We start from the raw sequence: 17,158 nt of genomic DNA on the forward strand, positions 1-17,158 counted from the left end.
TCTAAAGTTCAATTGTGTGATTTTTTTTTTAATGTTCCGTTTGATTTTTTTAAAAATTCCAGGATTTAATGATGATGAGGCAACACAATACAAACACGAATCTACCAACATTTCTCTATCTCTGGGTTATGTGGGTAATAATGGGCAGTCCGGTACTATAGCAACCAAAGCACAACCAAATCACAACGCAACATAGTAAGATGTTTGTGGAGCCCGTGAATTGAAGTTGTGAGTCACGGGGGCTGCTCCACAGACTGTACATGGAGAACCAGCCCGTTATACAATGCAGCACTGATGAGAGAGAGTGTGTATAAATGAAAAGTCACTGAACTTCTGGCTAATGAGCGGGAACTAAGAGCAAGAGCAGCTCAGCTCCCCACACTCTAGTCTTTCCGTACAGAATCTGTGGGAGACAGTCCCGTGCTCTTGAATGGCTGCCACTCTGTATTCGTCCCCAGCAGGTGCCTCCAGTCCAGACGTGTCTCTTAGTTTCCAATACCCGCAGCTTCTCTCATAGCGTCAGTCTCTCCCAGTAACTCGCTGCCCTTTCGCTCTCCCCAGCAATATCCCCGCCCCTTTCTCTGTGCGGACAGAGTGTTGTTGCCTGTGTGTGCGGCCCGCGCTGCTCCCCGTGCCCGGCCTCCCCTCTCTCTTTCTCCCGCAGGCCGCGGCCTCATTGCGCATGAGCGAGATCGTAGAGCGTCCGTGAGAGCGGAAAGCGACACTCACCGGGAGGCCGAGCACCAACATGGTGAGTGAGCTTCACATGATGCTCATATCCGTTTTCAGCTTGCAGGTTTATTCCGGCCTTGATCTCCGTCCAAGCCTGCCCGCAGCAGTGTCTGATAGGCAAAGGAAAGCGGGCAGCGCTGCTGTAACTCCAGCCTCGGGGTTTTGGGGCCTAGTCACTAGCTGTTAGCACCCGGGCTCTCCTAAACAGGGATCTTACTGGGGCAGGAAGGGATAGATAGAGCTAGAGATGTGGAAGAGACGTGTCTGCTCGCTGTGTGTATTGCTATGAACTGTGTGTCACAATAACACTCTCCTGCTGCCAGCCATGACTGCTGACTGAACTGCATTTACTCCTTAGTGACACCCACAAAAATTCCTCAATACATTGCTCTGGCGTCGTGAAGAAAGGGATGTACATATTTGTTTAAATCAGTGTACAGCCTCTAGTATTTGTATTGCAATTCCCACTATTCACTAAAAACCAAAGTTTTAGTCTAACAACATATGCAAGAACTTAGCTGGGAGTTTGTTGTCTGTCTATTTATCATCTATCTACAGTATAATTTATCTATCTATCTATCTATCTATCTATCTTCTATCATCTATCATCTATCTATTATCTATCTACATTATCATCTATCTATCTATCTATCTATCTATCTATCTATCTATCTATCTATCTATCTATCATCTATCATCTATCTATTATCTATCTACATTATCATCTATCTATCTATCTATCTATCTATCTATCTATCTACAGTATCATCCATCTATCTATCATCTATTATCTATCTGTCTATCTACAGTATCTATCGACAGTATCATCTATCTACAGTATCATCTATTATCTATCTACAGTATTATCTATCGTATCTATCTATCTGTCTATCTATTATCTATCTACAGTATCATCTATCTATTATCTATCTATCTACAGTATCATCTATCTATCTATCTATCTATCTATCTATCTATCTATCTATCTATCTATCCATCACAGGCACAGTGCGTGCATAAAGACTCAACTGTTTAGTCCCACAGTCTGTAGGAGATATATATATATATATATATTTATATTTATTTGCTTGCTACACACACACAGGTTTATCTGTCTCAAAGGCTCATACATATAATGCAGCGGTTTTCAAACTGGAGCTGGCTCTGCTATAGGGTATGCAGGGCGCTAAGGGTAAAAGTGGCTTAATGCTTTACTGTTTTGGATGTCATTGACATTTCAGGAGAATGATGCTTATGATTATGCTTTCCAATTGTTTGTGTCTTCATTGGGAACTAAGAGGGACCAAATCAGATGAATGATTGCAAAGGGAGGCCTAAATCGTCTGAAGACTCCTGATAAAGGAATGATGTAATTTATACTTCAATTTTATTTTTCCTAGAAGATAAAAAAATAAAAATTGTTCAATAGATACAAATTTGCTGCTACAAGTCAATGATGCAAGTGCAAATGAACAACCTGATACAGTTACTCCCATCTTTTTGTTTAATGTTGTTATAAGAACGGAATTGTACTTGGAATTATTGCTGCTTCTTAGAAATGTTTTTTCTCTTTTCTCGAACCAATCAGAACAAGTTGAAATCCTCGCAGAAAGATAAAGTTCGTCAGTTTATGATATTCACACAATCAAGTGAGAAGACCGCCGTGTGTTGCCTGTCCCAGAATGACTGGAAGCTAGATGTTGCCACAGACAACTTTTTTCAAAATCCAGAACTCTATGTACGGGAAAGTGTAAAGGGATCATTGGACAGAAAAAAACTAGAGCAGCTTTATAACAGATACAAAGGTAAGTACATTGCAATGAATGTGCACTGCAATTCTGCTAGCACACATCCTCAGTGCTGACCACAGGCCCTGACACACTCAACAACCAGATCTTCTGCAGTTTTTGACCACCATCTGAACTTTATTGGAGAAGAAAGAAAGCAGGCACTTACCAGTTCCATGTCAGGAGAAAACCACACCCAGTAGATGTCTTCAGCCAGGTTGTTTATTTTATCAATTATTATTAACATTTATTTATATAGCGCCAGCATATTTCGCAGCGCTTTAAAGTAAATGTGTTTATACAACTAAATCACATTAATTACATACATAGAACATGTGGAGTTTCATACATCACAACCAATACCAGTACAAAAGGCGAGGAAGTGCAAAGGAGCTTACCATCTTAAGGGAAGGGAATAAGACACAAGGTGTTGGAGGGGCAGGATCAGAATTAAGTGAGTGAGAGATGTAGTACTGTATGTGGTCTTGCATTTTGGTAGTTAAGCAGAGTGAGGGTAGGCTTCTCTAAAAAAGTGCATTTTAAGAGATCTTTTGAAAGCAGAAAGGGTGGGAGAAAGTCAGACAGACCGTGGGAGAAAATTCCAGAGGAGGGGTGCAGCCCTTGCAAAGTCTTCAATGCTAGCATGTGAGGAGGTAATGAGAGAAGAGTTGAGTAGCAGGTCAGTAGAGGAGCATAGCAAGCGGTTGGGAGAGCATATAGAGGTGAGTTCAGAGATGTAGGTTGGGGCAGAGTTATGAAGTGCTTTGAATGTCAGGGTCATTATTTGAATTATTTTCTGAGTGGCGTGGCAGAGGATGAGCGGTTGCTGAGGTATATGAACCTCGCAGCAGTGTTCATTATGGACTGGAGAGGTGACCGTCTCTGGAGGGCAAGGCCAATTAAAAGAGAGTTACAGTAGTCTAGACGTAATATGACAAGAGACAGTAAATAATAATTTTGGCAGCATCTTGGGTGATAAATGGTCCTATTTTGGATATGTTAGTTAGGGGGAAGTGACATGTTTGAATAAGTGACTGGACATGAGTGAAGGACGGCAAAATCTAGGATAACCCCAAGGCACCGGGCCTGGAGAGATGGGCGATAGTGGAATTGTTTAGCTATGATGGATACTTCCGAGATGTTAATGGTGTTAGTTGGAGCTTCAACTGGAATGCATTATTTTAAGAATTTGTAAACAGAAAAATAGAAGTTTGCCTAATGAAAGAAACTTTCCAGTAGGCATACATTTTAGATTTTCAAGGTACATGTATGGGATCTGTTATCCTTTTTAATAGTAATAATAACACAGTACCTTGTACGTGATCCAAAATAAGATATAATTAATCCTTATTGGAAGCAAAGCCAGCCAATTGGGGTTATTTAATGTTTACATGATTTTCTAGTAGACCTAAGGTATGAAGATCCAAATTACAGAAAGATGCGGTATCTGCAAAGCCTTAGGTCCAGAGCATTCTGGATAAAATACCTGTATGTGCAAAGGCTTCAGCTGTTTAAAGCAATGGCCATCTGTCCCATGTTATTCCTTGCACTCCCTGCTGGTTTTTAACTGTTGAACCAATGTTGCAGAAGCCAGGTCTCCTTTAGACAAGACTCCTGTTCCCACAGTGCCTTGCATGCTACTTTGCATGTTTATTAATCTGCTGGCAATTTAATCCCTTATAAATGTACTTAATTCCTTAAAAAGTGTGCTTAAAGGGGAACTATCGTTAACATGAAAATTTAACATAAGCTTCATCACACTGAAATAAGAAAGAATACAATCAATTAAAAATTCTGCATTGTTTCTGAAATAATCAAGTTTATATTCACTGTCCCTCTGTCAGCATCTTTTTCTCTTCATTCTGTCTTCATGCAGGAGTTGGGTGTCAGCTATTCATTGACCGTTAGATCCAATATATCTTATAGGGGGGCTCCTTTTGCCTAGAAGATGTGTTACAGCTCAGTCTATCACCATGTCTCTCTACATGCAGCATTTGTGCAAAAGGCAGTTATTTTGTTAAATTTTGATTGTACTGGGATCCATTATTTGAGTGAGCTCTAATACATCTTCTAGGAAAGGAAGCCCCCTATAAGATATATTGGATCTAACTGACACCCAACTGCTGCATGAAGACAGAAAGAAGAGGAACAGATGCTGAGAGAGGGATAGTGAAGATAAGCTTGATTATTTCAGACACAATTTAGAATATTTAATTGATTGTATTTAGAAAGTTTCTTATTTCAGTATGATGAAGCTTATATCATATTTTCATTTTCACGATCATTCCCCTTTAAAATGTCAGAGCAGAAGTATGCTCTCCCTGGTACAGTCGTCCTTTGCCTAGCAGTTATACTTAGATTACCTCCAGTGTGTAACTACTTGACTGTAAGATACTCTGTTCCTTTATTACTTTGTTGATGTTAACTTCATGTGCAGATTTGCACACTTGGAACATGCAGCCTCAACACACAGGAGACCAGATGGTGCCCATATGTGGATATTAAGGTGCATGCACATGTACCATGGACATTAAATACAAGGTTATTTCTGCATGCTTTTATATACATTTTACTGCTGGTGTTTATAAACCATTTTATGGTAATGTAATATTGCTGATTTAAAGATTCAGACCCATGCTGTTCTTTATGGATGAGTTTGATCAGATGTAATTCATTATCTTTGTGTTTTCTTTATAAATCTAAGTTTGTGCTGTAAAATTCAGTTCTTTTAAATGCATGTAAGGGATCAATTTCCTGCTCCCAATGTTTAAAGGGCAATGTATAAAAACATCATGCCACTTTTACACAGGAAGATTTGCTGTGCATTCCCTTGCGCTGGATCTTTCATGCATTTCACCACAGGAAAATGCAGGAGTTATTGCATAACTGTAGTTCCTATTAGTTTGTATTGATGGGGGCTCATGTACAATTCCACATTAGCTAATCAGCAATTAACTTTTTTTTCAGCCAGCTAAGGTAAAAGAATGAAAACAAATCTGATTGGTTGCTATGACTTACTGCCAGTGTAAATTTGCATAGTGTTTATAAAAGAGCCCCACTGTGTTGTGGGCAAGCGCCGGACGCAGGTGGAGTGCAACTTGATGGCATGTTTGTCCCTTACCTGCACTACAGTCTAATAGAAAAGACTGGGCTGCGATAACTCATGGGTTCCTTTGCAGTGAAAGGCATGAAACCTCCACCAAAAGTTAACTCGCACGCAAACACTCGTGTGTTAAGGTGGCCAAAGATGCACCAATAAACATCTGCTATTGTTGGTGCTGAATTCTATTGTTTGTACTTGTATATCCGACAATTCAGCTCTACACGTGTGTATTGAAACGAACATCTTTCTTGGAGCGTTCTTTTCCAGGAAAGATCGTAATTGTAACGTCTATGGCCACTGTTAAGCTCCCCATAGACGCGACGATTCTTTTTGCCGAAATCCGATCAATCTTTCGAAATTAGTGGTTAGTGGGATTCGAACGATCGTACATCTTACGATTTTTCGTCAGGAAATTGATCGGCCAGGTCAAAAAATCTTTGTTGGTCCCAGTATAATCTATCTATGTTTGCAGGGCCAAGCAGGCAGCTCCCCTTTGTTTTCCTGGCAAATTGGTCTTTTTAGTTGATGGTCAATTCGTTACGATGATACGATCGTTCCGAGAAAATTGTCTGATGATGAGGATCGGATCTTTAAAAAAAATCTCAACATCTATGGCCAGCTTAAGAGGCCTAACAGAGATAAGTTGGCAGTTAAAGCCCACCCTCTCTGTGGTAAAAAAAAAACACTTTAGTAGTGGTTGTTCTGCTATGGTTTTTAGCAGCCTACAAGGGAGGCCAAAACACCTCTGCCTGTCATGCTGTGTTAAAAACGTGGCAGTATGTCTTCAGGTAAAAATCAATTGACAAATAAAAATGTTATTGTATCACACATTTTTGCAGAGAGGAATATTGAAAAGTTGTTCTTTAATATAGGAACCGTGTTACTGTGCTCCAGAAAATACAGCTTCTTTTATTTTATTTATAATTAAGTACATCCTCCTTCTCCATGGCACCCTGCAGATATACAGGGTGCCATGGTATTGTCCCATGCAGCTTTTCACAGTTTTTTTTTTGTAACCATATGTTTGGATGCCTGTGTGCATAGTATCTCTAAGGCAGGGATCCCCAACCTTTAGAACCCGTGAGCAACATTCAGAAGTTAAAGGAGATGGGGAGCAACACTAGCATGAAAAATGTTCTTGGGGTGCCAAATACAGGCTGTGATTGGCCATTTAGTAGCCCCTATGTGGATTGTCAACCTACATTGAGGCTCTGTTTGGCAGTGCACGTGGTTGTAATGCAGCCAAAACTTGCCTCCAAGCCTGGAATTAAAAATAAGCACCTGCTTTGAGGCCACTGTGAGCAACATCCAAGGGGTTGGAGAGCAACATGTTGCTCACGAGCTACTGGTTGGGGATCCCTGCTCTAAGGCAAGCTGAATGCTTATGTTTTTGTGCCTGTGTGGTCAGCTGTTTACTTTAGCCACACTTATTAGCTAGTTATTAAGTAAAAAGGTTTGTGCTCCAGTGTCACATTTTAAATGTCTAATTATTAGATGGTTTAGGGTTTATACACTGTGTCTCAGCATCTCTACAATATGTGTGGATACCATTAGCTCCATTACACCTAAAAACAGCTTCTATTTGAGGAAACTAATAGCTTTTTTTAATTAAAGAGATGACCCACTAAGCATATGATGGACTATATCACAAATTGCAATCTGTATAATGATATAATTATTTAACTTTCCAGCTTTTATTCCTTGTTGCCTTCTTTTCATTAGACACATTACAGAAAATTCTCCACCAAAAGAGAGACAAGACAGTAAGCATTAGAGTGTGACATTAGTTGGTCACAGGTGGATAAGTGTAATTAACCTTATCTATGAGAGCAGCATTCCTTATTCCAGTTTCCTGCATACATAACATTGATTATGAAGAGCATAGGTAATGGTGATTGTGCTGTAAAAATGCTGCCAAACTATGGTACACTTAAATGTAATACCTTCTTAATTTCCATTATTTTTAGATAGATAATATAATTACTTAACAATTCAACCACTCACATGTAATGTTACCTTCACATGAAGCCTCTAACACATTATTTGTTTAGGAATATTTTCTTGTTAGTTTGGATCATTGTTTAATAGCAAAATAGCTGCTTGGATAGGTGTTTTTTTTGTCAAGTTTAGCACTGATTGTTCTTCAAGTGTGGTAAGTTAGGCCTATGAGATGGCATTCTAGATACAAGCACAAACATTGGAAGCATCAGCATATTTAGAGATTCAAGTGGTGCAGAAACAGAACAGTATGGCTCATGGAACATTCTCTTCTGACATTTTTCAGCCAATTGAGAAGCATATGAATCCTGCCAAGCTACTTGTCATTTGTCAATAGAAACTAGAGTCACTTCTTAAATGACATTAAAGCCAATGGCAGGCTCATTGGCCATGATCAGGCACTTCACCACCAGCTGGAAATGCTGGTAAAAATACATTTTATGTGCCCAGAGCTGACATTCCAGTTAACTATGCTCTAACATAAAAAATTGGAATGTCTGTTTGTATATTTATTAACTTCTCTGCAAACTGCCCTTAGAAACAAAGACACGCAAAACCTTTATAATTTAATAGAAGAGCTAACATTAAAACTGGCAAGAACAACACCTTTATTTAAGGCATACAACTTAGCTGTGTCATCTGAAACTTGTATTAATATGAAAAAGCCAATTGAGCATTAAAGAAAGCCATTAAACAAAAAATGTTAAAATGAAAAGTAAACTGCTGTTCATAAGCAATTAATAAAGATATGTAAATAGTACAATATTTGCATTGGTGGGTGTATTACCCATTTGGAGGTAAATTGGATGATGGAAACAGTGAAAAACCTTTTACTTTTGTTCTGTTTACGCCACTGAGGAACCAGTTAAGAGGTTCTACTTTTTAGAAGACCCAAGTCATTTAAATTGTGTGGTGTACAGGTTGATTTAGGAAGAATTCAAAAGAGTTAGACATGGACAAGACCCAATGATACTAACCCTAAGAATAAAGGAGCTTAGCTTTCCATTTACCAAAATAGCTTAGCGCCAATGAATGGGCAAATTGCTAATGAGGATCATGTTGACATCTGTGGCAGAGAAATCCTGACAAAAGTATTTTCAAATATATTCACAAAGTTTTTTTAGTAATGATATATAAATAGTCAAAAATGCTATGGGTGGATGTATTAACCTTGGTGGTAAATTGGTTGGTATGGAAAGGTTGGGGTTTTTGCTCTGACATTATAACTCTTTACAAGTACATTAGAGCACAATATAGACAGTGTGGATCTTTTTTCATACTCAAAGCGAAGTATACTCCTTTAGATTGGAGGAAAGAAATTTTAATGTGCATGGCTAATGTATTGGCAAACTCTTTAAGATATAGAGTTCATGGATGTAGGTTATTGTAATTAGACGAAACTGAAGTATCACATTGTTCAAATACCGGATGTGTAATGTGTACAACAAAATCTAACCATAGATGTTATCCACATAATGTTGTTAGCATTTGATTCCTTCAAGATATATCTCTGCTGCACTATTCTCTCATTATACTCACAATCATGTTCCTTGGCATTAATCTTGTATCCCCATTCATTAGCTTGTCAGCAATCCATTATCTGCTGTGCTTGATGCAAGGGAATAGAAAAGACAATAATGCAGTTCTCTTTATTAAATAAAACAACATATAATAAAAAGTAGTCAAGCTCTTATAAAAGCACACTGCAGATTCAGATCCCCTCACTGCTTGAGAGTCCCCACAGAATATACAAGTGTGGTAATGTATCTCACTAGTTCCTTGCTGCTTTCTCTGGTGCTCTGTCCATTGTGTTATTTCTAACTTCTCTGGTGTGCTGCAATTCTATCTGCCCAAAAAGTGTTACCTGCGAGCTTTCTCTGACACTAGAAAGTGTATATTGGATCTATGTGATCACATATAGTAAGTTTGAATTATATATTGTATGCTCATCTCATAACAGACCTGCCTTTGGTTTGTTCCTCGATTATGTTTTGTAGGGAGCAACTATTTTATATTAATATTTGTGTTGTTCATTAAGCAAAAGTTAGGCCAGTGGCTAATGGGGAGGTTTGTCACCTGCAGTAAAAATGCACAACTGCGGATGACAAATGTCACGAAAATGTGCCTTCATTGGAAATAACTGAAATCGCCCGTGGTAAAACCAAAGCATTGCTTCGTTCTTCTGAAGTTGCCTTGTGAGGAAACTTTGGGTGGCTTTGCAGTATGTTTTACAGCTGGCAATTTCAGTAATTTTCAATGGAAATTCATTTTTGAAAGGTTTGTTACCTGCAGTCACACACAAATAATCGCAGGTGACATCTTCCTGTCTGCCACTGCCATTAAAGAAAATAATCAAACTTATGATCTTGTTTTTTTTTGTATTCCTCTGTTTGTCATTTAGATCCTTTGGACGAAAATAAAATTGGGATAGATGGCATCCAACAGTTTTGTGATGACTTAGCTCTTGATCCAGCCAGCGTCAGTGTACTAATTATTGCATGGAAATTCCGAGCAGCAACACAGTGCGAGTTTTCAAAGCAAGAGTTTATGGATGGAATGACAGAATTAGGGTATGCTGGGAATGGAAATGTAGCTTTATATATGTTATGTAATATACAGTATATGTCAAGAACTATCATTATAGCCTTTGCCTATGCTTACATCAGAAGGATTTATTTTGAAGGAGCTGAAATTTTTCAGGGAGAAAAAAATGTCTAAATTTTAGACACACCATGCAATTTGATTGTAAATCGTATGGTGTCTGCAGAGCATTATATTTTCATATTGGTAATTAAACATGGGGCTGCATTGCTAATGTTTTGGAGGACTAGGGCATTTCCCAGGTAGTCCAAAGTGGGACAATGCTTTCACATGAAGTAAAAAATAATATGGCCAACCATATTGCTTTGCATTTATTTCACTTATTTGTAAAACTTCTTATTTAGATATGCCAGCATTCAAGTGCAATAATTTTAGCAACTGTGTGTCACAATTTGTATACAGTTTACCAATGTGGATGCAAATTGTAATCACAAGTACATTGCCTTATATATGGAACACCAAAAACATTGTTAATGTGCAATTCATTAAGTGAAAGTGAATTGAGTGTGTAAGGGTTACACACAAAAGCAAGCTAAATATATTGGCACTAGGTGCAAGCTGCAAGGAGCACCGTATATGATATTATATTGTCATTCCTTGAAAGGAAAACTATACTCCTCAAACAATGTAGGTCTCTATAAAAATATATTGCATAAAATAGCTCGTATGTAAAACCCTGCTTTGTGTAAACAAACCATTTTTATAATATACTTTTTAGTAGTATGTGCCATTGGGTAATCATAAATAGAAAATTGCCATTTTAAAAAATAAGGGCCGTCCCCTGAGATCGTAGGATTCACTGTACAAACATACTAAACAAACCATCCTTGTTAGGTTACTTGAGCTAATTAACATTCAAAGTTCTGCCTTTTGCTTCCACACTTATAGTATTTCTGGTCAGGTGATCTCTGAGGCAGCACACAGACCATCACAAAATGGTGGTTCAATGCAAGATATGTAAAAGGAAAATATGTACTTGAAGGGGTGGTTCACCTTCAGATTAACTTTTAGTATGTTACAGAATGGCCAATTCTTAGTTTATGAATAATTTGCCTTCTTCTCCTGTCTCTTTCTAGCTTTCAAAAGGGGGTCACTGACCCCCTCAAAAAACAAATCCTCTCTAAAGCTACACATTTATTGTTATTGCTACTTTCTATCACTAATCTTTCTGTTCCGGCCCTCCCCTATTAATATTCCGTATTCTTATTCAAAGCAATGCATGGTTGCTATGGTAATTTAGACCCTAGCAACCAGGTTGCTGACACTGCAAACTGGAGAGCTGCTGAATAAAAAGCTAAATAACTCAAAAACCACAAATAATAAAAAATTTAAATCAATTGTAAATTGTCTTAGACTATCGCTCCCTACATCATACTAAAAGTTAACTCAAAGGTGAACAACCCCTTTAAATATATATATACCAGTTTTTTAATTTAGTTTGATTCTGTTGCTCAAGTATTCATTTTGGAGTTATAGTTTTTCTCGCTTAAATTTTTGGTGTTTCTGTTCCTTTAATATGCACACAGGGTTTCACTTTGTGCTGATATATTTCTAATCTGACAAAGTTTTCAAGCCAGACCAATCTCCATCCAGATATCTATTGGGCATACTGTCAGATTGCTGCGCACACAGGCCAAAATGCGGCTAACTCATCCTAGAGGGGCCAAGTCGGCTGCTATCAGCCCCTCTTTTAAAGCCAATAAATCATTGAACTTGTAAATGCTGATGAACCTTTTAGGGTGGTGGCAGATGGGCAGATTAATCTTCTCTACTACCGGCAACTAATCTCTCTGAAATGCCTTCCTGCCGACAAGAATGCGAATCGCCGGCGGGACGGCATATGCATCACTTCGGAAGTCGTCTGAAGTTTCCTCGTGAAGCAACTTCGGAAAACGGACTAATCTCCTCGTGTGCCACCACCCTTAAGGTGACAATAAACACAGCCCCATTAAACATGTAACATTTCAAAGGGAACTAATAAAGGTGATGTTATGTAGCATTCAATTAATCATGATTCACTTGGTTAACTGAATAGTGATCTCAATGACTGAATCTTGCATTTCTTTGGGGGAGGTTCAGTGATAACCCCCAATGATAACAAAGCCATAAAAGTTCTCACCAAGAAAATAAATAAAAATAAACAAGCTTAATATATTAATATATATATTAATACTGTGCTTGTTCTCTTACAGATGTGACAGCATAGAAAAGTTAAAAGCACAAATACCAAAAATGGAGCAAGAGCTAAAAGAGCCAGGGAGATTTAAGGATTTTTATCAGTTTACATTCAACTTCGCAAAGAATCCAGGGCAGAAAGGTCTAGGTAAGTTTATTACTGTGTGCACATATTAATAATAATAAAAGGCGCTGCCCCTAAACTAGAGAAATTCCCCAATTAACGAGGAGCCCCATTGGTAAATATAGCAATAAACGCCTAAATACAATCAACAAGCATTGCAAATTAACTGAGTTCTTAGTTTTCTTTAGAGGCCAGAAAGTTCTGCTGCCCCAGTAGAAATGTCAGGTGCTGTTAGAGATCTGACATGGACATACTGCATTGCCTTAAAGGAGAACTAAACTCTTAAAATACCATATTTTATATACTGAACTTATTGCCCCAGCCTAAAGTTTCAGCTTGTCAATAGCAGCAATGATCCAGGACTTGTCACAGGTGGTCACCATCTTGAAAAATGTCTGTGACACTCTCATGCTCAGTGGTCTCTGAGCAGCTGTTGAGAAGCTAAGCTTAGGGCTTGTCACAAATTATCCATTGAAAAAGAGGTTGGTCTGTAATTTAAGATGATTTTACAGGGCTGATTATTACATTCTGATGCTAATTGCACTGGTTTCTGTGCTGTCCTGTAGTAATTATCTGTTTTAATTAATAATCAGCCTTATATTGTGACATATGTGTACTGTATATTGTGAGTGGGTCCCTAAGCTCAGTAAATGACAGCAGCACAGAGCATGTGCAGTGAATCAGCAGAAAAGAAGATGGGGAGCTACTGGGACATCTTTGGAGACATATCTTTACTGCTAAAGGGATGTGGTTGCCTTGGGCTGGTATAGAAGCACAAAACATGTACAACATTTCTAACTAATTCTTTAATTAGGCTTTAGTTCTCATTTAAAGGAAGAGAGAGTCAGAGCATCAGGTCCATGTCCGACTGCTGACAGCCCCACATATTTAGCTAATGAGGAATTTAGAAAGCTGCACTGAGATGGAGTCAAATGGACTATGCAGAATGGTGTTTCTATTTAACGTTACCTGCTTAGTCCATCAACCTTACAGGAGCTCAGAGCTGATCATTGAATGTCATGATATTAGCAGTCTAAAACTATTATAAGATGATAAGATAAGCATAAATTATGTCAGGTTGCAAAATAAGCTGTGTTGAGATGTTTATTTAGATTTTTTTGTGTGCATGTTATGTATGGAAACCATATTTTTTCTCTTAAAATTAATTCACACAATGTTTTCTGCTGCTTTTGTTGTGGGAGATTATGTGCTGCTGTACAATTGAACAATAACTCCTTATATTATGTCATGTTTATATTATGTCCTAAGTCATGAAAATGTCATTTTCAGATTTAGAAATGGCCACTGCCTATTGGAATCTAGTACTAAGTGGAAGATTTAAATTCCTAGATTTGTGGAACAAGTTTTTATTGGTAAGTGAATCTGTTCCTTTGGCGCTGTGTTGTTTTGCCATAGGGAAATCTCTCCCTTCTGTTTAGCACACTGATTTAAACATAATTGTGACCTTGCTTAGGATTGTAATGGTTTTATTAAATGTCTCTCCTCTGTGTAGGAACACCATAAACGATCAATACCTAAGGACACATGGAACCTTCTTCTAGATTTCAGTACAATGATAGCTGATGACATGTCAAACTATGATGAAGAAGGTATGTGCTCTTTTTCCCTCTTATTATAAACATGAAGACATTTTTCTTATACCACTAAGCTATAACCTTAAAGGCCAAGAAAAGCCTCAATCACTGTGGAGTACTTCTACCCCATGCCAGTGCTTTTTTTTTTTTTTTTTTTTTTTTAAATACAGGTATGGGATCTCTCATCCAGAATGCTCAGGACCTGTGGTTTTCTGGATAATGGATCTGTTATTTGGATCTTCATACCTTAAGTCTACTGTAAAACTTAGCATTAACTAAACCCAACAGGCTGGTTTTGCTCAATAAGGATTAATTATATCTTAGTTTGGATCAAGTACAAGCTACTGTTTTATTATTACAGAGAAAAAGGAAATCGTTTTTAAAAATTTGGTTAAAATGGAGTTTATGGAAGATGGTCTTTCCGTAATTCTGAGCTTTCTGGATAACTGTTTTCCTGATAACAGATCTCATACGTGAACCACACCAGCCTAGTGTAGTTTTCTGCATTGTGGACCACTGCTTCCCATGCATCCCTTGTGCAAAATCAGGCTTGGCGCATGCACAGTAAAAAATATTCCTTTTATTACAGGACACTATATTACTATTCCTTCCTATAGCTTCATGTATTACTCACAAATACTTCTAGGTTCAGTTTTATCAGGAATTTCCTATCTTATACCCACTATAAGTTGACTGCATATTTTTAAAAGTTCCATCTATTAATACTGCATTTCACTTGCCCCTAAGATACCATAAGTCCTGGTTTGTTAAGGTTCATCTAGCATGTCTCTCTCTCTTGTTCTGTTTCTCTTCATTGTGTCTTCATGCAGCAGTTCGGGGTCAGATAATCATTGACAGTTAGATCCAATATATCTTATAGGGGGGCTCCTTTTGCCTTTAAGATTTATTAGAGCTCACTCTATTAAAATCACCAGACATCATGTCTCTCTACATGCAGAATTTGTGCAAAAGGCATTTATTTATTTTGTTTGGAATCAGTTATTTGAGCATCTGTTAGGAAAGAAAGCCCCCCCCCCTATAAGATATATTGGATCTAACTGTCAATGATTATCTGACACCCAACTCCTGCATGAAGACAGAATGAAGAGAAACAGATGCTGAGAGGAATAGTGACATATACTTGACTATTTCAAAAACAATGCAGAATATTTAATTGATTGTATTTAGAAAGTTTCTTATTTCAGTATGATGAAGCTTATTTAAAATTTTGATTTTCATGATAGCTTCCCTTTAAGAAGCCTATTTACTCTCCTCGATGTTGATGGAAGGTCAACTTAAATATCAATATAAAACTTTGGCTTGAAAAACCAGTGTTGGATTTTAAAAAGGAGTTTTAACAAGAACAGTCAGAACATTGCTACTCAAAGTGACTTTTAAGTGTTTTACAAGTCCACCATTGAAACCTTTCTACCATCAGGCCAGGGGAAAACTCGGTTAGAAATTATATGAAGGACAGTCAAGGAGATTCGATTCTTCCTGATTTTTATAATATGCCATGCATGTAGAAAATGCATGAATATCTGTAAATTTGACCGTTTTAATTCTATTACACCAATCCAAGTCTCAGTTGTTTTGTATACTGTACATAACAAATGTATTTGTCCGCTTACTTATTGCCTGCATTCTTTTCTATTTTATAGGAGCATGGCCAGTTCTCATCGACGACTTTGTGGAATTTGCACGTCCTCAAATTGCAGGGACAAAATGTACAACAGTGTAGCACTAAAGAACCTTATAACCTTATGTACATAGTCTGTACAAACTTGACGCAACACAAATTTTGCACAGTCAGTTTCTTCTGACTGGATTGAACTGAACATCAGCCTTCACAGCAATTCCAGAGGGTTGAAAGACATTATGGAGACATCATAAGACCATATCCTTGTTCTTTTGGTGGTTTGGGCCTCTCTGCTAGCCTGGAGCACAATTCTCGTTTCATGTTTCCAAACTGTGGAATTCATCACATATCTATGGAACCTGTTTACTCTCCCATAAATTTTAGATTAACCCCATGGCGTTTTTTTTTCACATAAAGCACAATGTCGCCTTCATCTGCTAACATCATCACAGCCACGGTGAAGTTACTCCAAACCTAATTTTCGTTTTTTTTTTTAAATTTCTTGGACAACACAGATCGCGCCTCTTAAATAATGATTCGTCCATCATTTTAGGAGGGGAAGATATTGGTTGGTTGCCATCCTGGCTATGACTTTAGAACTGAGCTGGTAAACCATGGTTTGTAGATACCTAAAGTATATGGATGAACAGGGAACTTCTTCAGAGATTTTTCATTTTCAGTAACTTGGTGTCAAAATGAAAGCATCATGTTATGTACGAGACCCGAGCCTTATAAAGTCCTGCAGCATATATATATATATAAAAAAAAAGGTATATACATATAGTTGCAGTAGGGAAACTGCATTCTAAAGCATTGCACTGATTGGTTTTATTCTGTTAGGTATCCATTGATGTGTCAGAATGAATGTCATTTGCTTTCTAGCCAAGCTTATTACATGGGATTTCTCGAACACAAGAATGATGCGTTTGGTTGCCATGAGTAAAAGAACATTTCTTACTTTATGATCAGCTTTGTTCCATAGTTTTTCATATTTTTTTCAGCATTTATTGAATTTCATCCCGTCCGCCATTGCTTTCCAAATTAAAAAAATCCCCCCTTGTCTAGGAACTGTTGGAAGTGCAAATATCTGCTTTATTGTTCTCTACAAGCAGTAAGTGGTGCTTAGGAAAAGGGACATTTTATTTCCTTTTAATTCATATCCTTCAAGTGGATACCAAAGCTTCAAAAGCAAACCTTAGGGTCTGATTCGGAATAATATAAATTCTCGCAACTCCAGCTTGTCTCCGAAATATGCTGCACCCTTTGCGAACACGAACACAGTGGAGATTTTGTTTTAGAGCACGGGCTGTCAGACATTTGATTTGAACTCATAGTTTACTTGTGTCATGGAAAATAAGAACCTTTAATTTATCTAAAACCTTTTGTGCAGTTTTCCTTTTGCTA

General features: G+C 37.8%; 1 protein-coding gene across 2 annotated transcripts; it reads left to right on the forward strand.

Annotated features, from left to right (window-relative positions):
• The first annotated feature begins 228 nt into the window (after window positions 1-228).
• dcun1d1.S (DCN1, defective in cullin neddylation 1, domain containing 1 S homeolog) lies at window positions 229-16,716 on the forward strand. 2 transcript variants are annotated; one of them, XM_018265682.2, is made up of 7 exons: window positions 229-751; window positions 2,321-2,537; window positions 10,022-10,190; window positions 12,414-12,544; window positions 13,811-13,893; window positions 14,034-14,130; window positions 15,777-16,716. In XM_018265682.2, the coding sequence occupies exons 1-7, from the start codon at window positions 749-751 to the stop codon at window positions 15,854-15,856; spliced, it is 780 nt and encodes a 259-aa protein (XP_018121171.1). In that variant the 5' UTR covers window positions 229-748; the 3' UTR covers window positions 15,857-16,716. The 2 variants fall into 2 exon arrangements, with proteins under 2 accessions (XP_018121171.1, XP_018121172.1); XM_018265683.2 differs by lacking the exon at window positions 229-751 and adding an exon at window positions 1,950-2,101.
• Window positions 16,717-17,158: the final 442 nt, after the last annotated feature.

This window comes from Xenopus laevis, chromosome 5S, assembly GCF_017654675.1.
Source record: "Xenopus laevis strain J_2021 chromosome 5S, Xenopus_laevis_v10.1, whole genome shotgun sequence".
Classification (NCBI taxonomy): Eukaryota; Metazoa; Chordata; class Amphibia; order Anura; family Pipidae; genus Xenopus; species Xenopus laevis.